Genomic DNA, 22328 nt, shown 5'->3' with positions numbered 1-22328 from the left:
AGTGGAGGACTAAAGAAGTTGAGCCCTCTGCTGTTCACTGAAAGCTCATCAGAAATGTTCTCGGTGAAAGTGTATCTGTCGGGAAACTATTCTTAAGGAAAGGAAACGGTGATAAATGTTGAGGTATGAGAAATTACACAGAACTGGCCAGAAAATCAGGGGAAACAAGTCTGAAGAAGAGATGAATAAATAATTTGAAATTTCTGTTTTAACCCAATCATTGTCAGGATGTGTGGAGGAAGTCAGGAGAGAGGTACAGCAGTGATGGCCTACAGCCATCTTGTGAAACACGGTGGAGGCTCTGTCATGGTTCAGGGCCCCATTTCAGTCAGTGGTGTTTGGGATGTTGTCAAAATTAATGGAATTATGAATAGAGAACAGCATTGTCCAATGTTGACCCATGATGCAATACCAACTGGAAGGGATCTGATTGGCAGCTGCTTCATTTTTCAGCATGAAATAATTCCAAACCCACTGCCAGTGCAGTGAAAGCACACCTGGATAGAAAAACAGTAACTGGAACACTAACAGTGATGGAGCGGCCTCTCCAGAGCCCAGACCTCAACATTATTGAAGCAGTGTGGGATCATCTTAACAGAGAACAGAGCAACAGACAGCCAACGGTTCAAAGCAGAGCACTGAATGTCCTTCAATAAGTCTGGAGAACCGTTCCTGAAGATGACTTCATGAAATGTTGCCTTCAGGTTAAGGCTGCATAAAGGTGGTCAAACCAAATATTGACTTTCAAGCTTGTTAGAATTATACAAACTCTGTTTTTGTCTTATATACTGTATTTCCATGTATGTTTGTAGATCTTTCCATAAATCACTGCACCTTTTTACCATTTCCTCAAAAAAATATAAATATATGAAGTGTTGCCCAAGACCTTTCCACAGTTTATCAGTTATACTTGACACTTTGTTTTGGGCTCTTTTTATTTGAAAAATGCCCCTTGTCATTTTCTTCTCACAGTGGATGGACAGCAAATATGTAAATAATAAAGTGAATAATGGCTGACTTTGATTTACCTGCTTTACTGTCAAGACACAGTGGAACATTTGAAGAGAACAGAACAAATCATTCGTCAGCGTTATTAGTAACACCTAAGCTGCATTCCTACCGCGACGTGTCAGTCTGTGTTTACAAGCAGGGTCACTGTGCATTACAGCCTTTGGTCATGTTGGCTTGTTGAGAAATTCCTTGTAAATAACTTCTATGATTAAACTGAAGAAAATGTTTATCAATCATCAGCTCGTTGCTCTCAGTATGTGTTGGATTGCAGATAAGTGTGCACCAGCTGAACTCTTAAATCATTGGCATTACTTTGATTAAATACAACATTTCACTAAAGTGTAATTTTAAGGAAGTTATTCATTGAATAGAAAAGTTATAAAGAATTTAGATATTACTGTGTCACCATGATGTATTTCCTAGCAAGGACAAGGTGTTCACAAGTCAAAAACACTCTCAGGAATCAAAGTTTGGTGATTAAACACTTCTTCTTTGGCAAAACGTAATCTGTTTTAAGTATACTCTCATAGGACTACATGTTATAAGATGGCATCTTTAAATCACAGTCTTTCTTATGGATAAGTAAGAAAGCCAGTGGACAGCTGGCCCCCTTTAAAAGAAAAATGCCTCAACTGATGCGCACAACAATCACCATTTTCTAAAAATGTAATCCCCTTATTGTTTAGCCTCCATATTCACATGTAAATACTAAAATATGTCCCCTGCCACTGACACGACCTTGGTGTCCTCAATCATACTCCCCACTTACAAGAGGCCCCTGGAGGCCCCCTGACCCCCCGCTGTGGGACCAATAGAGACACTCCACCTGTGTGCAGTGCGCCTATCCTGTCTGGAAAAAGTTGGCAGCGCAATTTACGCTGCGTGCGTCTCAAGGGCAAACAGAAGCGAGGAAACCGATCACAGCAACAAATGAAGGTCTACCTTTCCAGACCTGCCTGTATCTTCGCTCTGACTGCTCTGCTGTAGTCACGCTGTCTGCCACAGCAGCCGAGGATGTTATTCTAGGTTTATTTATAAGGGGAGTGGGGGAAAAAACGGGAAGATGCGCCTGGAGGGGAAACGTCACATTTTCAGTAGGAGCGACGGTGTGGTGAGACTGTGACCGAGCCGGGGAGAGGAATATGCGGCACATACCCTCCGCGCGTCGGGCCAGGGCGTCGGATCTTTTCCGGATTAACGTCCTATAGCTGGATGATGCGATTTCTTTCTTCAGACACACAGGATTTGATGATCGCACCACGTTTAAGCGGGAATCTGTAGCCTGTGTAATCCCCCAGTAACGCCACCCCGGACCCCCCGGACCGGTTTCATGGGAGCCGAACCAAGAGGCGGACTGTGCTCATAATCACTACAGGAAAGCATCACTTTAAAGTTCTTTCAAGTTTCTGGAAAAAGGATAAGGATTTGGCTGCTTTGGTGCCACATTTAACATTATAAGAAAGCCATAGTTTGTGCAGGGAAGGTCATTTAAGTCTACAGTGTCTCACTAATAGAGGATTTAACTGTCATAGAGTTCATATAGAGAACTGAGTCCTAAATCATTCGAGCTAAAATGCGACACAATAAAGTTATTGTTACGACCCTGATGATGCCACCCTGGGAGTCCTTTCAGGGAAGGGAGACTGGAGAGTGAAAGCGGGATATCTGCGCCTTTATTCGGACACGGAGGCGACGCAAGGAGGACAAGCCAGCTTCTTTTTTTGGATTGGTCCAAAAAATATTTTTTGCGTGCCCCTTGGACTCCTGCACAATGGGGATTATGCTACAAGTTATTCTAGGAATGTTTCAATTCCTGCTGCTCACCAGAATACCGACTTCTCACGCCAAGGTATGTATGTATGGATCATTTGACCTACTATATATCTATATATATTCCTGGTCTGTTGGAGCCTGGTGGGAAGTTGTAACCTTGTGGAAGTTATCCTCTGGGTCAATGACACCTGTCACTTCTGGTCCCGTGGCAGAAAAACACAACGAAACCCTCCGAGATTAAACGTGGCTTTCAGTAATTACTTTAATGTGACATCCGGCTTCATTGTCTCCTCTCACACCAACATAATTCAGTGATACTTTATATAAAGCATGCTTTCTGGTGAGTGTATTGACTGTTTTGCACACTTTGGCCTGTTAAAGCTAGGTCGATTAATTATAAGCCATTCACAAGGACAGTGATTGAGTTGCCAGGTAGTGGAAAATCCTCCTCCAGCAGCGCAGTTGCTTTGTTTCTGTTAGCTTCATTCATCAAATGAAACCCTTTTGCCTTTTGGGAAGAAAAGATGGAGGACATGGGGACCAGAAAAATCAATTTGTGAGCTCATTATTATTAAAGGAGCCGTGCAATGTGTTGAACTATATGTATCTCCAAGCCCATTAGCTTAACATAAAGACTGGGAACAAAGTGAACAGCTAAGTTACCCCTGCCTACCAGTACTACTATACATTCCTAATTAACGCATCTGATCTCTTTTTGATCTATAGAAATAAATTATACATGATTATGGCTGAGAGCAAGAATCTCCTGGATTCATTTATTACCAACTTACAGCAACAAAATAATGAATATTTATAAATAATAACAGATGCCGATTGCTGGAACTGTGGATGTGTAGGCTGGGTCAGATGACAGACCTGATCCAATCTAGCCTTTCCAGCGGAAGGCCAAGCTAATGAGGGAGCTCCATGCTTACTGCGCTGACCTGAAGGGCATTAGTATGTTTTCATACATATAGGCGTGTGTGTGTGTGTGTGTGTGTGTGTGTGTGTGTGTGTGTGTGTGTGTGTGTGTGTGTGTGAATACGGACCCACTCTTAGTTATTTTATCTGTTTATCAATAGATATCAAGGTTAAAGTAATTGCTATTAAAGCAGAGCCTCTCAGCTTTAATTTAAAGATATATACATCTACATTTTTTGATTCAGGAACTGCTTTATACCCAGATGGATCCTGTTCTTTTCTTACATCGTTTTTTATATCTGGATCAATTAAGGAAGTAAAAGTTTTGGTATTTGCTTTTTGACACAACATGTGGTCAAAGGACCTCTCAATGCTAGTAAACCAGGCCATCATTAGGCTGCAAAAACAAAACGATTCCTAAAAAGAGACAGTGGAAACATCTGGAGTGGCCAAATCAAAAGCTGATTATGAGATTTCAAAAAAAAAAAAAATTAAAAAGGAAGGAACTTGTGAATTTAAATAAACACACACAAGCCTACAGGAGAAAGCAGTAGTGGATGCTCACAGGATCCTTTCCATTGTAAAGGAAATGCCTTCAGAGCATGTAGAAAAGTGCAGAACAGTGTTCAGAAGGAAGGCATGTCATTATCATCAGTCTACTAAAGACTTCACAAGAGGAAATAAAGAGAGCTCTTTGCAAACAAGCCAGCGCTTCAACAGCACGTGAGAAGAAGATTTGGAGGGGCTCCAAATGATGTGAAGCATGCAACATCTGTCAAACACAGTGGAGACAGTGTGATGGCATGAACATGCATTGCTTTCAGTGCCAGTGGATCACTTGTTTTTAGAGATGAGACACAGATGTGACAGTACACAGAAGTCGTTGAATGAATTATGAAGTGTTTAGGGAAATACTGACCGCTCAGATTCAGTCAGATGTTTACAGTGGACAGAGAGACACCCAGCAGTTTGAGGGTAAAAAAAAAAAAATTGGAGTCAAACACATCAACAGATCTGATTGAACATATATTTAACTTGCTGAAGACAAAACTAAAGGCAGAAGGAATTACAAAGAGACAGCTGCAAGAGACAAGGGGAGTCACTTAAGCTAGTCATAATGAGCACTGAAAATATAGCTGCTTGTAAACTTTTTATACAACATATTTGTTCAACCCTTTGACATAGATATTAAAGTCTGCACTTTAATTAAATCTTAACTAATAAATACACAGCGGTGGCTTGCGGTGCAAAAATTATAATCTCACTATTATCTGTCAAAGTATTTTTTACGTCATTAACATAACACCAGTGCATTTCAGATGTCGTCCCAAGTGCTATCTAAAAAAACAAGAATATATTAAAGGGTGTTTTTCAGTCTGACAGCCTAAAAATGATCAATTTCTTATAGTGTGTGTGAAGTAATAAGAGTCAGGGTTGTGAGGGGGCTGGAGCCTATCCCAGCTGTTATGGGGGAAGAGTTAGTATAGAAATCATTCATAAGAAATTCTCACTGATTGCACTGGCTTGTCCCTCGATGTGGCATATGGGCTCATTTTTCCACCTACACATATAGCAGCTCCTGCCCATGCTGTGTTTTTTTATTTATGTCTGGAGGCTCGTATCAGGAACAGGCAGTGCTCTGAAGTGGATCCAACCCTGACTCTGCGGTGCTGCTCTATAGTGCATGTTTTACACGTTCGTCATCCTAGACACTACATGGCGGACACCAGTGTGCACTCGGAGAGCCTCTTCACCTGCTCACAAGGCTTTCCGCCTTCATGCTGTCTGCCTCCCTGACAGCTTATTTAAAAAGGGGATCATCCTGCTCCTCCTGCGGTGATGAAGCTCAGTGTGGGAGAGATGGTGGTTAGGTCAAGGGCAGGGCCTTTTTCACACACATACACACACATGGCCCATCTGTACAGTGTGCACAGGGAGTTAGATGTGTTAGACAGACAGGCAGTGCCGGTGCAGATGGCTTTGGGCTGGCACTCAGAAGTGTGTGTGTCAGTCAGTGTGTGTGTGTGCCAGCTCTGTGCAGATATGGCTGCCAAAGGGAGTTAATCTTAGACTCCTCTCTAAGAATGATACAGAGAGGACACATTTACTTCAGCTCATAGTGCTTTCAAAATGGCCCCAGCATAAATCAACACTGTTCAATCAATGTGGGCCTAACCCATGTGTGTATAAGGGGGTGGATCAGTAAAAGGGGGTCAACTGGACAAAGTCTACATTCCCTTTCAAGTGGCCTTGATACAAGTAGAGTGCCATAAAATGCAGGTTCTTCTCATGTGTGTTTATGAGAGGCACAAAAAATCTTTTACAATATAATAAAAGTACTTCATTAAAAGTGCTTGATATATTTATCCCTTGTTAAGGTGACAGATAAGATCTGATTAGTCTGTTTTGTCAGCACGATTATGCAAAAACAACCAAGCCGAATTACATAAAACCCAACACAGATGGAGGTGGAGCTTGAGCAAAGCAAGAACTCGTGAAAACTTGTCTTCTTTTGCTACACTTTCTTCAAAACTGCAAAATAGTGCATGTGGTTTGGTGGTGGATAGGCTCTATCAGTGCCCTTTTTTCCAGGACCTTTTTTTGTGTTGAAGCTGCTCAGTCCATTAGTTCCCAATCAGCGCCGGGCCCCTTCAAATGCTCATTAGATTAGTCTGAGAGGTCGTGAGATGCATAAATATTTTATCGCTTTGGTCCTCAATCAGGTTTTTGAATGAGTTCATGTGGAACTGATAAAAGTCATGAACATCTGCAGAACCACAATAAGATGCTTATTTATTTATGTCAAACAGGTTGAGAAGCACTGGTTTAATATTTAATAACACTTGATATTTTTAGGATATTAATAGAAATTTGTAAGTACTATAAAATTATAACTGCAAAATGAATGGTTGAGATGAGGAAGAAGTACAATGGCGATCGTGGCTTAAGAGTTGGGAGTTCGCCTTGTAATCGGAAGGTTGTCGGTTCGAGCCCCGGCTTGGACAGTCTCGGTCGTTGTGTCCTTGGGCAAGACACTTCACCCGTTGCCTGCTGGTGGTGGTCAGAGGGCCCGGTGGCGCCAGTGTCCGGCAGCCTCGCCTCTGTCAGTGTGCCCCAGGGTGGCTGTGGCTACAATGTAGCTGCCATCACCAGTGTGTGAATGGGTGGATGACTGGATATGTAAAGCGCTTTGGGGTCCTTAGGGACTAGTAAAGCGCTATATAAATACAGGCCATTTACCATTTACAATATCTGCCTCTGAAAGTAGCAGAGTTAGACTGCAGGGTATAGAGTTCATCAGTCAGATGTTTTCACCTCTTGCAAAAATATTTAAATTACATTGCAGTTAAAGCACAGTGTTAAGGTGACAGGTGAGGTCTGAATAGTCTGTTTGTCAGCAACATAACACAAAAACAACAAAGTCAAAACCCGAGACAGAGAGAGAGGGCATGAAAAAGAGAAGAACTTGTGTTATTTTTTGTGCTCCTTTGCATCGGTTTGCTTAAAAGATGCAAAATAGCACATTGGGTTTGATTCAGGACAGGCTCTGAGTGTAATATAGACACGTAAATTTCCAGAAATGGATATCATGAGGGAATATGAAGAGAAGTGGGAGAGGGCAACAAAGTATTTCATTGATATTTAGATCAATGGGTGTCTCCAAAGCTTTGATCGGGTCTTAGCATCTCCATCATCCAGGTAAAAAATATGCGTGAAATTTGATCCTAAACATAAAACTTGCAGCCAAACACACCAAGAGACCTCACCCACACAGAAACTGCTCTCTAACAGAGGAGAGACACAACTCGTACCCTCCTTCAAAGGTATCTCTGTATCAAAGTTCAGCGGTTTCGCTTTCTTCCTGTTATTTCCCTCCACGCTTTATTGAGCTTGTCACGCTCAAACTCCAGGTGAGAAATATTGTGGTGTTCATTAACGGAAATACTTTGATCTGTTGATCTGCACCAGCACACTTTTACAACAGTGTCAAGCAAGAAGTTGCAGATAATAGCTGGAGAGTCAAATAAATGCTGTTTAGTTGATCAGTAACAGCCAATATGTGTTTTTTATCTTGGTGGACAAATTTGGGAGATAAATTTCACATTAAGTCTGATGTAATAGATAAAATGTGAACTTGAGCAATCCATGAACTTGTTTTTTAGGTTGACATAATTACATATAGTTCAGATTTACCCTGTAGATTAAAGGTTATAAGTTGATTTTTTGGTATTTTATCCTACCAACTGTATACAAATGAGTTAATTTAGTGTCTTTTAAACTGATTACTTTTCTATTTTATTTGAAACTGGAATGAAACCACTCATTGTATGACTGAGTTTGTTGCTACCTCTCTCCAGCTTGCTCACTGGCGCCCTGCCGACTCCCCCAAATCCAGAGAAGGTCGAGAAGGTATGTTTATGTTTCTACATAAACTCACGCGTCACGGAGGTGAAAGAGTAAAACAAATAAAACACAGTGTTTGTCCTTGTCTCTCCACAAGTGCGACGGTGGTTGGAGGTGTACTCGCGGAGCGGCTGCGAGCCTCGAGACACTCTGGTGGAGGTTTGGCGGGAGTTTCCAGATGAGACCCACAGCCTCTTCATCCCATCTTGTGTGTCGGTGAGGCGATGTGGCGGCTGCTGTGCTGACGAGGCTTTCGAGTGTGTACCCACGCTCACACACACAGTTACCATGGAGGTACACACGCACACGCACACACATATACAGGAAGTCTGCTCAGATGATAAATACGCACTTACTTTCTTCTGACCTGTGTGCAGCTGATGAGGACGTCCTTTATGAAGCACGAGCTCACTGAGCTGCCCTTCATCGAGCACAGCCAATGTGACTGCAGGTAATAAAAACTCACCCATCTGAGGTTCAGGCGCATACTGGATAATGCTGCTCCACTGACCTTTCATACACTTTTACAATGGCAATTTTTAAATCTGTGTGCAGGTTAAAGGAACACCTCCAGCCAACACCTACATCAAGGTAAAGAACTCCAATCTTTATCTCTGTGTTTCTGGATTCTGCTGATTATCTTAATAATGAGTAGCCAGTAGTCAGACTGGTATTTCAATTACAAGGAAAGGACATCTTGATTAAATCCAAGTAGCTATAGGCTACTGAACAGTCTTTAAAAGAAGTGCTCAGTTCTTTACCTGAAAACTTCTACTTGCTACAAAACTCCAAAATTGCAGAAAAATATCTCACCTGTGCTACGCAACAAATGTCCTTATTCACCTCATTAATGTCCTCGAAACACCAGTGTTTGCTTTCAAAGTAACAGTTATAAATGGCAAAGAATGAACATGTTGCTCAAGAATTCAAAGAGCGCGTCACATGAGACCCCAGACTGGGTTAATCCAGTTTAAGAGCACTGACATAGTCGCTCACACCTATAGCTGCTGGAAGCACCCTGACCGGGCTACATTAACTCATTAACTCCAGATTTTTGGGCCTCACTTCACAATTGTGTCCAGAGGCATGCTGGTCAAGAAGGCTCATTTGTCTCCCACTAAGCACCAGACATCCATGAATGTGATTGAGCACAATCATTTAAAAAAAAAAAAAAAAAAGCATTCCTTTATGCCTAAATTTGGTTGAATAGTGAAAGATGAAATGTGTTTTTAGGCTCCTACAAAGACTGGAATTTAACCCCATTTCAACCATGAACTCATGTTTACCCACTGAGTAATTTTCCACAGAATAGTGGTCTTAAAAAGCTGTCTGAATGGAACATTGCCATCAAGGCTGAAATTGAATTAAAATGTGATTTGTGTCTGTTTTTTTTTTGTTTGTTTGTTTGTTTTCTAAATTCAAAAGTTCACTGATTTTTGTTTTGGTGAAACGTTGTGCTGCAATACCCGTGCAACATGCACTCCAGAAATGAGTAATTAAAAAGTTACTTTTAAAGCATTGCAAAAGGCTTAAAAGGCATAATACCTGCAAATAAAAATAATTTAAAGCTAAAAATGTTAACTGTTCATTAAATTAATTTGAAAAATGAATGCAATTTAAGTTAAACATGATTGATGAATTAACTTTTTAAAAGTTAATTAGAAAATTTTTAATTGTTCATGAATTTTAAAAACATTTGTGTATCAGTTTAGAGGTAAGTTTTATGGTGACACCATAATAAAAAAAGAAGAAGAAAATCAAAGTAAGATGAAAATGTAATAGGTATAAAATCTATCATTTTAGAAAGAGTAAATAAACCTCTTACAGTTATTTGGAAGGTCAACAATCAATAAAAAATGTAGTTAATATAAAAAATCTGTGACTTTGTTTTTGTATGGGCAGTTCCCACATACTGGGAATCATGGTGTTACAGTGGTAAGCAATGTCATCTCAGAGAGATAAAGGCCTGCTGCGGGTCTTCTGTGTGGATGTTCTCCCTGTGCCTGCAGTGACTTCCTCCCACAGTCCAAAGACATGCCCGTCAGGTTAATTAATGATTCTAAACTGGTATAGATGTGTTTCCTTAAGCATCTCTGTGATAAGACTGCAGACGCGTCCAGGGTGGAACCAGCTGGGATGCTAATGTGGATAAGCAGTTGGGAAAACAGGAATGGATGGACGGATGGAGCTGAATCAGTCATGCCTTGCATGTATCAGCTCGTTGCAGCATATCATCGCTAATTATCAGCAGCTGTAGTTCAGTGAAATGTTGTGACACCTTGGATAGTACAAGTCGTCTGCATGTAAATGTGGGTGCACTGACTTTGTTCCATTAATGCAATGATTTTCTGCTGCTGCAGAGTGCCTTTAATACACCAGGCAGGGCATATTGTACTTCAGGAGATTGGTGGGGGGATCAATCCAGGGACATTGTGATTACATGGTATGGGTTTGTAATTTATTACCCAACCCCTGTCCTTGTTTTCTTACAGAACAGGGTCATGTGACAGGGTCGGGAAGGACATGTGGTGACTAACAAGACCCAGTCAGCCAGTGAATGTGGGTGTCATTATTTCTAAAAGTCTGCTTTTCCTCTCTGTGCAGACTACTAAGTAATCCCGGAGCTTTCAAAGCCAAACAGCGTCTTCAACAGTCTCTCTTTTAGAAGTCCTAAAATCAGTAAGAGTACTGTGGACACTAGGTTTGAAGCAAAAACACATTAGTGCAATAATGATCCTGTATCTGCTTGGTGATCGCAGAAAATTGCTCTTTATGTTAATGACAAAAATAAAGACGGCTTTCTGTCCAGCACGTAGGGCCAATGTCAGCTGCGGCTGACAGCTGGACGCTGTGAAAGGAGCATTTCTGCTTGATCTCTGCTTCTTGTCTGTGTGCAGGTCCAACCACACAGTCATATGATTGCATCTTTAATGTTTATGTCCTGCTGCTTCCTGTTAGGATGTGAACATAAATAAAGGATTCCAATGTATGTGTGTGTGTGTGTGTGTGTGTGTGTGTGTGTGTGTGTGTGTGTGTGTGTGTGTGTGTGTGTGTGTGTGTGTGTGCATACAGTTTTCTAAGCCTTTAAAGTTACAGGTTATGTGCCTGTTTGACTCTGTGTTTTTATGAAATTTTATATGTTCTGTGCTTTGTGTTAATACATACGAGTTCTTTCATGTGATGTTGAAAGAGTTAGCATCTGTGTGACTCTCTCCCAGCATCCCCTGGGACGGCTGGCATCCTGTTGTCACCATAGCGATGATTTTATCTCCCCTGCCATGTGGTCTCTCACAGGCTGACGGAGGAGAGTCACGCATCCCTAGTAGTAAATTAGAACTCCAAAAACAACAACAGCAGCAGCAGAGGCAACAGAGTCTGTTAATAATGTCAGGGCTAAGCTGGTAAACATGGTACAGTGCCCATAATTGGATATGATTTAATATAACAGATGGGACTGGAACAGAGGTGAGTTGAAGTTGAAAAAACTCTACAGAGCTGTAGATGCACTTTATTGAAGCCGCCAGTCCACATTAAAGTGGATTAGATTGCGCTCAGTAAATGCTGGACACTCAAAATGATAAAAACGGGTTATCAGTTGACAGTAGAGTGACAGTGACATTTTCTCACCCTGCACTGAGAGTCTGAACTAATTAATTGTTTTGTTTATGTCATGAAGTGTAGGGAGAGTAAACAGTGATTACTGGATTTTTCCATTTACTGTTTCTTTGTAAACCAGTTATGCTTTAAAAACACTGCTAAGATACCACCAGCACCGTATTGGTACAGTGACAGCTTACAAAAGAAGAGGACCCAGATACAGGACAGTCATGTATAAGTCATACAGTTAGCGAGGCAAAAGTATGCTCATGTTTGAAGATATGCTAAATGTCCAATTCTGCAAGACCAGAGAGTGTCTCAGAAGGTTCCTGGATTTAGATCTGGATCAGGATTGACTTCACATACACTAATTAGACACTTTATTAAGTATACCTTTCAGATTCAGTTTCAGATTCACTACCTTAACTGTTTGTGGCATGACAGCATCATACAGTTGGTGCAGAGTTGTCTGCTGCACATCCATGATGTGAACCTCATGTTCCATCACGTCTAAAGGTGCTCTATTAGATTGAGATCAGGTGACTGTCCAGGCCATTTGAGTACAGTGAAGTCACTGTTCAAAAGGATAATTTGAAACGATTGTTACATAATGTGTTATCCTACTGGAAGTGGATATTAGCAGATAGGTGCTATGTGTTCATAAAGGATGGACATGATGAGCAACCATCATCAGGTTGGCTGTGGTCTTTAAACAAAGTTTAACTGGTGCTAGAGGGTCTAAAGTGTGCCAAGAAAATATCCTGCACACCATTAAACCACCAGCAGTCTGAACTGTTGATAGAAGGATCCATGATGCTTATACCAGATCATCTGAATGTGGCAGCATAAGTCAAAATTCATCAGACCTCATACCTTTGGTCATGATAAGTGGTTAATTGACTTGCTGTTGCCTTCTGTCTGAAGCGGTTTGGCCGTTCTCCTCTGACCTCTGTCATCAACATTGCATTTTCACCCAGAGAATTGGATTATATTTCTCTGGAAATATTCTCTTTTTTGGGCTGTTCTCTAGAGATAATTTTGTGGTAAAATCCCAGTACATCAACAGTTTCTGAAATACTCAGACCCGTCCATCTGGCACCAATAATCGTGCCATATTCAGATTGACTTAAATCGTCTTGCTTCTACATTTTGTTTCAGTTTAAATGCATTGGGTTACAGCCATCAGATTGGCCGATTAGATATTTTCTGGAGAGTGTATAATCCTTTATTTATCCAGGTAAAATTCTTTCCAACAAGTGATTGCCCTGTACAAATCTGTATGAACAAATCTATTCATACGTTTTTGACTAATAAAAAAAAAAGAAACAAACTGAAACAATAGCATAACCTCCTTAGTATCTAATAACACCAGATCAACCTCAGCAGAAGTTTTGAAGACCTTTTAACTCACGCTGTCAGATAGCCTGTTGAGTTTTAAAATGATTAACTCTGAATTATAGTGTATTAACAGAAATCCATAAAGGTTCTTAGAATTGAAAAATGTTGCAGTAAATTGAAATACTTATTTACCAACTGCAGGCTCTTTGAAAGGCATTGACCGATGTTAAACTGCAGTTCATATTAAACATATTAAAGCGGACCTATTATCCATTTCTCTCTCTCTCTCTCCCTTTCTCTCTCTCTCTCTTGTTAACAGCACATTTGATCTTCAGACTGCTTTAAACTCCCTGTTTCAGACATTTTTTTGAAGTCCTGGGTCTATGTGATGTCACTATGTGATGGAATATTAGGGCCACATTAAGAAAAAGTATTGTTGATAATTTTGAGAAAAAAGTCCATTGTTGTTTCAGGACAAACTGTCGCGCCTGCTGTACTCTCTACAAAATGACGTGTTTGGATGAGTTAGTTAAACAAACTGATGAGCCGTCTTGTGATACAACGTACATCCTCTTTATTGCACGAGGGTGTAACCATCAATACACCCTGGATCTGTCCATTACAACCATTACAAGCCATTTTAGTTTGTCTTGAAAGTACAACTGTAACTTCCACATTTTGACTTTTTTCTTGAAATACAGCTTTGATGTTTTTCTCAAAATAGAATTACGACTTTAATCTTGAAATTTTGACTTTATTCTCAAAATAGTTGTTAAAAATTTTTTTTCTAAGTGTGGTCCTTTTACCCCTTTCTATGTCATAGAGAGGAGATATCTTTAATTCTGTAATGTTGGGCACACAGCTCTGGCTTTGAGCACAGTAGCTCCACCCACCTGCTGTTCAAACCTTGTGTTTGTGAGAGGCAGCCAATCAGAAGAAAGTTGGGCTTAACAGAAAGGGACTAACATGTCTCTTTTGACAAATGCTAAATAAATAAGGATTGTTTGGAAAGTTGTTGTAAAGTAGAGTTAAGGAGTTTGGTTTCAATGTCATATTTATCTATCTAGTGACACTGAGTGTTTGTTTTTTTTAATTTTTTCTCATGAAAAACCTTTGACCTTTGATGGTTTTATGTTTTGGTAAAGTTCTAGGTTCAAAATGTTTCCATCTCATTTTCCTTCTTGTCCTTCTGTTGCTGCCTGTTCCCCAGTCTCTATTACCATGTTTTCTTTTATGTCTTGTATCCTCTACACCTAATTATCTTGACCTTTGTTAATTAGTTTCACTTGTGTGACATTTACCAGCTGTTTCCTGTCTCTGGTTAGTCTTTTGTTTATATAAATTTATATACCCATTTAGTCTAGTTTACTTTTATGTTATTTTAGATGCTTTTCACACATCTTGTGCAGTTCTTCCTCTGTAGCATCGCACATTTAGGTCCTCTCTCCTGAAACACAACAGTGTAATGAGAATCTGAACATCACATCCCTTAATACTTAAGCCGAATGCACGTCACTAAATAATTTGGGAAATGAAAAGGACAATACCACAAATGTTTTTTGATAATATAACAATTATGTAAAGAATGATCAATATCAATAAAATATTAATTAAAATGACCCACATTGTAAATGGGTATCTTCATATCCCAGACTGTCAGATAAAGGAGCAGATCAACATTATAAAAAGTTATGAAACATTCAAAGAGTTCATCTAAGGACATATTCAGGATGTTCACTCGTTAGTTATAGGATGACTTATTTTGGTGCTTGTTCTTCCAAAAGATTCCAAAACTGAAAACCGTTCGTTTGACATTAACTCCTGTCCGTGTGGGACATTTTGTCTGTTTGGTGCTCCCAGGGCCTTTCTGAAGCCAGCAAGAAAAGGCAAGAAAAAGGAAAGAGGGAGGAAGTCCAAACAGAAGATAACTGGAGCCACCAGAGCTGCGTATGTTTACTATTCAGTGCTCGCTTTTTTTAAACTCAAATTTACTGTCGTTAAATTGTTTTTGTTCAAAATGCAAGGTTTAAGCAGGCGTTACTTGTGTCTGTCGGTGTGTATTCCGGATACTCTCAGTCTCACTGAGACTGTTTGGATTAGAGGAAAACTGGGTTATCTGGCCTCATTATTTCTGAAGGACAATTTGTTTTACAGCTGCGCAGTCAAGGTCTCTCATACACACTGGTGAACACCACAACTGCCATAATCAAAACAGTATTTAGCCAGTATTTATTCAGAAAGAAAGAAAGAAAGAAAGAAAGGACCACAAGTAGGTTGGCTTTCATGAATGAAAGATAAAAGAGTTGTTAATGTTTTCCTCTCGACTCTTTTTCATCTCCTTACCCTTCACTTTGCTGTCAGTCATTTCCGGCCTCTGGAGGCCAGAGGTGGCTCAGCTTTGGTGTGATGTCTCTCTGCACCCATCCATCATTCAAAACAGGCATTGTTCAAACTTTGGCAGGGGTGAAATCTGTGTAATTTGCTTGCAAATCCTACCTCCTCTGTCCCAGCCAGCGACAGGCGTGGTCACCGGGACAGGAACAAAGATGAGCCCTCTCTGCCTCATTAAGTAACTTCATTAAGGCCGCCAGCCTCCCGGGAAAACAGAGGCAGAAGCAGCGGCTGTTAATGGACCAAGTGATGCAGGCAACTTTCTCAAAATGAGATTTCAGAGAGGGAAAGTTCAGGGCGTCTAGAGGAGTTAACTGAAGGCCTCCTATACGAACAAAGCCATGGTAACGGGCAGATGAACAGAAAGGGGAGAAAGTTTGTTGGCAGCTTACGAACGTTATCCCACATTAGTCACACACCTCCCACACACTGCATTGTGTGGGTTAGTTTCAGACTGGCAATGTGCATGTTCAAACAAGCCTGAGATATTTCAGTCTGGACAGCTTTGGTCTGGACTGAAATATCTCTGTCGTGAAATTTTGTGCAGACATTTATAGCCTTCAGAGGATGTTGTTTGATGATCACTTGATGTTTGCACAACGAGGGGGACTTCTCATGATTTTTAAACATGACTAAATGCCTCTAATGTCTCTAATGTATCATCCAAAACTGCCATTAAAAACATTTTTAATCAGTCCAAGCTTTTAATGGTGAAAACTGAACAAAACTAAAAAATTCCCTTGGTGTTTAGTGGTAATGAGCAAACATGGAAGACATTTTAGTCTGCCACGTGTTAGCTGGCTTTCCTTAAACAGTGAATTAATCAATTCAGGATCTAACCATGCTTTTCCTAAATCCCTCTTCCATACAGAACCCATGCTCCTCCAGTTCCTTCTGCCACATCTTTTCCTTCACCACCATCACTGCCTCCCACCAATATCTCTCCCTCCACCATTTCCTTCCCATCCCCCTCTCCTTCTCCTTCCCCCTCTCCTACGACCCGTTGTCGCCCATGCCGAAGGAGGAAGTGGGCCTTGGATTCGACGACATGCCAGTGCCGCTGCACCGTCACAGCTGAAACCTGCAGCCAAAAAGGCCGAAAGCTCAACCCTCGTCGCTGCAAGTCGGTCCCTTTTTTTTTTCTTTCTTACAAAAAAACCTAACAAGAAAAGTTTTCCTTATCATGCATGATTGCAATTTAGACACAATATGTGGATAATACACAAAAGATACATGGGATGTCCATTGCTCCAAAGAAGCAGCCCTTTAGAAATGTAGAATTTCAGGTCATACTGAATAGTTATAACTAAAAAAATAGCATTCATTGCCGTATCAAAGCTTATCTCAGAGCAGCTGAAATTTGAGTGCATACAGATGTTTAAATGACTTTGAAAAAGACTCTTAATCCCAGATAGCTCCTTATGTGGGTATATTTGACAGAGAAGTTGTTTTAAACAAACAAAATATTTAAAAAAAATGTACATGCTGCCTTTATAACCACACTCAAATGTCAGACTGAATCCTGTCAGGGACGTTTTTGCGCTGAAACCTTCCTCTTTTAATTGTTTACTGCTCTAGGTGTGAAGCCATGAGGACTTGATGTGTCCGCCCACATTCTTTTTTCGCCTCCATCTCTCTACCAAATCCCTGTCGTTTCATCGCCCACCCTCAGCATCAGTGCCATAGACCATACAGACACTTGGAAAGGCGGCGTCTCAAACTGAGGGGAAGCACACAGAAGAACCTGTAGCAGAGCTCCAGTAAAGCAACAAGTTCATCATCACTGCATACATCTGCTGTGTGCAAACATCTTTCCGCCTCCGTTCTTCTGTGGGAAAGATTCTATCAGTCTGCATGTACATGGCGTGTGCTGACACGTAGCGTCGCAAAACACATCCAATCAGTGGAGGATGAAAGTGGCAACTTTGAGAGGCATGGGAATAGACAGAGAAAATCTTTCTCGGTGTACACAAGCCTGCAGGGGAACGCGCTGCGCTGTTATTTCGGAGGCTGGACTCCGGGAAGTTCCTTTCACCTGCGATTAAACTTGTAAACACAAGAGAATAGTGGAAACGAGAGCTATTATACTCCATGAGAACAACGCGGATGCAGAGGAGTCTTACACAGGTGTCCTCGCAAGGAAGCTGCACATGACAGATTCCAGGGTTAAGTCGAGGCCAGTATTTTGCAGAGGATTAAGGAAACAACAGCAACAGATTACTGATGGACACATACTCACATACAACAGACATACAAGAGTGACATAGGACATGCACATGAACTGGCACCCCAGTGTGCGTGGACCTATAGTTTAGCTGAATGCCCGGATGAAGTATATCTGTGTGGTCTCCCCAGTGAAAGACCCAGATGGGTTAACCGTGCAGCCGCTCTCCCTTTTATTCAAAGCTGGCTCTCCAAGCCGCTTTCCAGCATTTGTTTAATTTCGGCCTTTTGTCTCCGTCTTTCCTCGGTTCCTCGATTGAAAGGAGCCGCATCGCCTCGCTTTGCCTCTCTTTGAGGCAGTGAGGAGAATGACAATAATGAGGCCTGGCGGCTGTCCACTGCTTCGCACACACACACAGATTCACACTTATAATACCAGGAACACAGATGACACACACACACACACACACACTCACATACAGACACAGCTTCAGCACACACATGCAATGTGAATTGAATGCAGGTAGTCATAAGCTTTTGTTTGTGCAACACCAAGTGTGCAAATATATGTGAGTTGTTTATTTGCAATTTACTGCAAAATCTTCACTGAGTATTGTATTACTTGCCTCTGTTTTATATGTTATTATAATTCTGTTGAGTTGATTTGAAAGATATTCTATATTGCAGAAGTTTTCTTTGTTTTTTGTTTTTTTGTTGGGTTTTTTTCCGTGTTCATCTTTAATCTGCGTCTGTCACACTGGGTGGCCAGCTAATACCCAAATGTATTGAATTGAAACAGAGAAAACTCACACGGGCCACAAATGTGTGAGTCTCACACACACAAAACTCACACAGAAGAGATGGGTGCAGAGACGATACATCATAATGTGTAATTCAGACAGTCAGTGGGGCAATGTTGTCGGCAACACAGAGAAACCAAGCAAATATCCGTCCCCAGTGCAGTGAAAGAAAAACACGGCTGTTGTTGTTGCGTGTTAGAGCCAGGATGGAAAGAGTGTTATTCAGCTGGAACATAACTTGTTTATATTCTGACTGAATCTCTCGGTCTAACTCCATGTTGGTTCATTGCTGCTGGGTGGGAACAGGGATTTGAACCATGCCTGCTTCAGAAAGGACGAGGTCTTGAGCAGCTTGTCAGTCATTGTGAAGAGCTAAAGCCCTGAGCTCTGATGGCCTAAAGTGGCAGGTCATTGAGTTTAAAACCCTGTTTGACACCCATTCACAGCCTGTGTGCTGTGTTAAATTCTACTGAGAGCTAGTGAGCTCTCAGCGCCATGGGAAACGGTAGCTTTGAACTCCTCGATTCATGTCTTTACTCTGTCCCATGATTCATACAATCCTGCCAGTTGAGGAATAGTCACCCTGAAACAGCGTGCAGTCCAGAGTGTGAATTATTTATGTGTCAGCCTTGATGCAACTTGCATCAGTGGCTGCTGTGATAAGCTTTGTATTTATACTCTCCTTGGATGAGATTACTTTTTTTTGCGCTCGAGTTCATTGTTCAGTGTTTATTACTGTCAATCAATGCTTAAATCACTACCTCTATATCATAACATATTAATGACCAAGTATTAGAGCATTATTGTTACTTTCTCTGTGATATTTCAGACCTCGTCTTAAGATGATGATAGTTTTAGCAATAAACATTGTCTCAGCTGAGACTTGGAGCTGCAGCAGATCTGCAGTGGTCATCACTGGTTTAGAGGGACCTATAGGAGTTTTTATGAAAGGAGAGTTGGACTGGTCCTTTGAGTGCAGACCAGACACTGTGTGATGATGTGCAAACAGGACATGGTTTCCCAAAGCTTTTGTTACCTCAAACTGCTACTGAAATTATAGGAATATTTTGACATTTTGGGAAATACACGAGTTGGATGAGACGATTGTTCCTGCTCTCTGTGCAATCAAAATAAATACAGAGGGGAATAGCCTGTGTCCAGAGGTAAATCGACCTCACTATGGTCTTTGTACAGTTTTACTACACAACATGCTTGAAAGGGTCCGCACTACTAGATTATTTTTTACTTCTGGACCTGTTCAAACCATCTGTTTATGTCACTTTTTAATCTTTAATCAAAACTACTTTGTTTTTGCTATTGGATGGAGATGGTGAAATATCTTATTATCTCCACGTAGACAAAAAAGCACAATTTTTTATTTAAAAAAAAAAAGGTCATTCCCAACAAGACACTTCCACAGGGGCTTGGAGTATGTGGATTGATAAACTTAAGTAATCTGGAAATAAATGAGCAAATGTAACAGTAATTTTAATTTAATTTAACAAAACCACGAGTGAACCATGACTGAAGTTACCAGTTAACCTAAAAGTAATGGATGAGCAGTAGAAAGAGAATTCATAACATATTAAAAGAGATAAGTTACTTGTTAAAACATGAAAACATGGTTGGAAAAAGTGACGTAAAATTGTAAGGTGATAGTGTGGAGAAATGTGAAGTATTAAATTGGACATTAGCTAAATAAAAATATGGTTACCCATTAAAACGTGAGCTACTGGTATAGATTAACATAACACAAATATCTAATCAGCCAATCACATGGTAGCAGGTCGAAGCTTTTAGGCATGCATTTGAAGTTAACACTGGAAATCATTCTTCTTTTTAATAATGGTGTGAAAAAAAGAAAATATCCAGTGAGCTGCAGTTCTCTGTGTGAAAATGCCTTGTTGATGACGGTGTCAGAGGAGAATGACCAAACCAGTTCTAGCAGAAGGTAACAGCAACTTAATTAACCACTAATTATGACCAAGGGTATGCAGAAGAGCATCTCGGTAGCAGAAGACCACAGGATGCCATTTCTGTCAACTAAAACAGGAAGCTAAGGCTTTATTTTGAACAGGTGTAGTGAAATCAAGCAATTGAAGACTGGAAAAATGTTGCCTGGACTGATGAGTCTTGATTTCTCCTGCCACGTTCTAATGGGAGGGTCAGAATTTGGTGTAAACAACATGAAACCATAGAGCCTGCCTACCTTGTATCATGACTCAGGCTGATGGTAGTGATTTAATTGTGTGGGCATTATTTTCTTGGCAAACTCTGGTTCCATTAGTCCCAACTGAGTATTATTTAAGCCTTATTATTCAGCCTGCCCGAGTATTATTGCTGTCCATGTCCATCCCTTTGTGACCACAGTGTACCCATCTACTAATACCTGCTTCCAGCAGGAAAACATGCCATTTAACAAAGTTCAGATCGCCTCAATCTGGTATCCTGAAGCAGGCAATGAGTTCACTGGACTCAGATGGCATCCGGTCATCAGATCTCAATCCAATAGAGCACCTTTGGGATGGGCATCCAATTCTATCATGTCAATATGGAGCAAAATCTCTGAGAAATGTTTCCAGCATATTTTTTGATTCTGTGCTATGAAGACAATTCTGAAGACAAAAGGGAGTCAAATTCAGTACTAGTGAGATGAATGCCAGTGAATGTTGCTAGTAGCTAAAAGTAGTGGTTGAAATAAACTAATACTGCATATACTAGCAAGTAACCACAAAAGATAAATCATGAGGTGAATGTAATTCCTCAGACGTAGTCCATATCCAGTTTATTACAGAAGTGCTTAATACAGGAGATACAGTAAAGGTTCGGAAGCAGTGTTTCAAAGTATTCTTCTAAACTCATCCGTGGCTATTTCTGTCCATCCATTTTTTATTTGCAAGCACTGATACTTCTTCTCCGGTCTTCATTTATTAATAATAGGGAACAAAATGTGCCTGGTGACTGAGGAGACAAATGTTTTGGGAAACCTAAGAGTCCAGGAACCTCAGTACAGATTACATATACTGTAGATTAGTCCAGTGGTGAAAACAATGAGCAAATGGACTCCAATCATGCAGACATGTGTGACTATTTAACATCATTCCACCCACGGGAGTTGTGGTGCTGAGATATCTTTTTGGGTGCCACTCGGGCTCCAAATGTTATTTCTTGTGACCAAATTTTCCTTTGTCAAAATATTAATTCTGAACAATAAAAGCAACAACAACTCCCGCATGTACTTGCTGCTGTTATTTCAGCATTACAACTCTTTAACCTGTAACACCTGGAAATATTAATATCGTGTTCAGATGTCCTGTGTGAGCATTAAACATCAGTGTGCTTTGTATCTGCACAGTCTACATCGTACTGTTAGCCCTGTTCTAGCCTCCGGTGTCTTAGTGGCCTATAGATACCCCCTACTAACTATATAACTTTTATAATCTCTAATATCCTGCCATAACTATGTGTATGACGTAGTGCATACTCTAGAAATGTATTTGTTACTTCATTTGTATTGCTGTACCTTGCAACGAATCTCTTCTCTGCAAATACATTGTAATACTGTAGCCTACGTATAGAAAATGAAACTACACTCTTTTTTTTGCTGCTACACCATTTGTGCCCTTTTAATATGTCTTTGTAGAAAACAATGCAGTTTTATGTTTCATGTATTAGCATATAAATGCCAATTAATCGATTTTAATGTCCACATTAAAGTGTATACTACATCATCAAATATATTCAACATGATACCAGGATACAGCCGTGATGTTACAGATGTGATTAAAGGAAATGTCTTATTTTTCATAAAAACCTCCGCTTTCCTTGTCTAACCGATGTCCCCGCGCTTTGACCTCATCCCCCGCTGCCTCTCCTCTCCTCCAACCGCCCCATGTTTTTCTTTTGTTTTAATCCCTCAGTTGACGGTAA

At 40.6% G+C, this 22328-nt stretch overlaps 1 protein-coding gene across 1 annotated transcript; it reads left to right on the top strand.

Annotated features, from left to right (window-relative positions):
- Positions 1-1925: 1925 nt before the first annotated feature.
- On the top strand, positions 1926-22211 carry vegfba (vascular endothelial growth factor Ba). Its single transcript, XM_085297316.1, has 8 exons — positions 1926-2860; positions 8064-8115; positions 8207-8403; positions 8487-8560; positions 8665-8700; positions 14905-14991; positions 16307-16558; positions 17014-22211. The coding sequence occupies exons 1-8, from the start codon at positions 2783-2785 to the stop codon at positions 17033-17035; spliced, it is 798 nt and encodes a 265-aa protein (XP_085153442.1). The 5' UTR covers positions 1926-2782; the 3' UTR covers positions 17036-22211.
- Positions 22212-22328: the final 117 nt, after the last annotated feature.

This window comes from Mchenga conophoros, linkage group LG2 (assembly GCF_057382185.1).
Source record: "Mchenga conophoros isolate Kocher_MC1m ecotype Shallow Benthic linkage group LG2, M_conophoros_male_GT1.1, whole genome shotgun sequence".
Lineage (NCBI taxonomy): Eukaryota > Metazoa > Chordata > Actinopteri > Cichliformes > Cichlidae > Mchenga > Mchenga conophoros.
The sequence above is the reverse complement of the archived record's forward strand: the minus strand, read 5'-3'. Positions and strand labels throughout refer to the sequence as shown.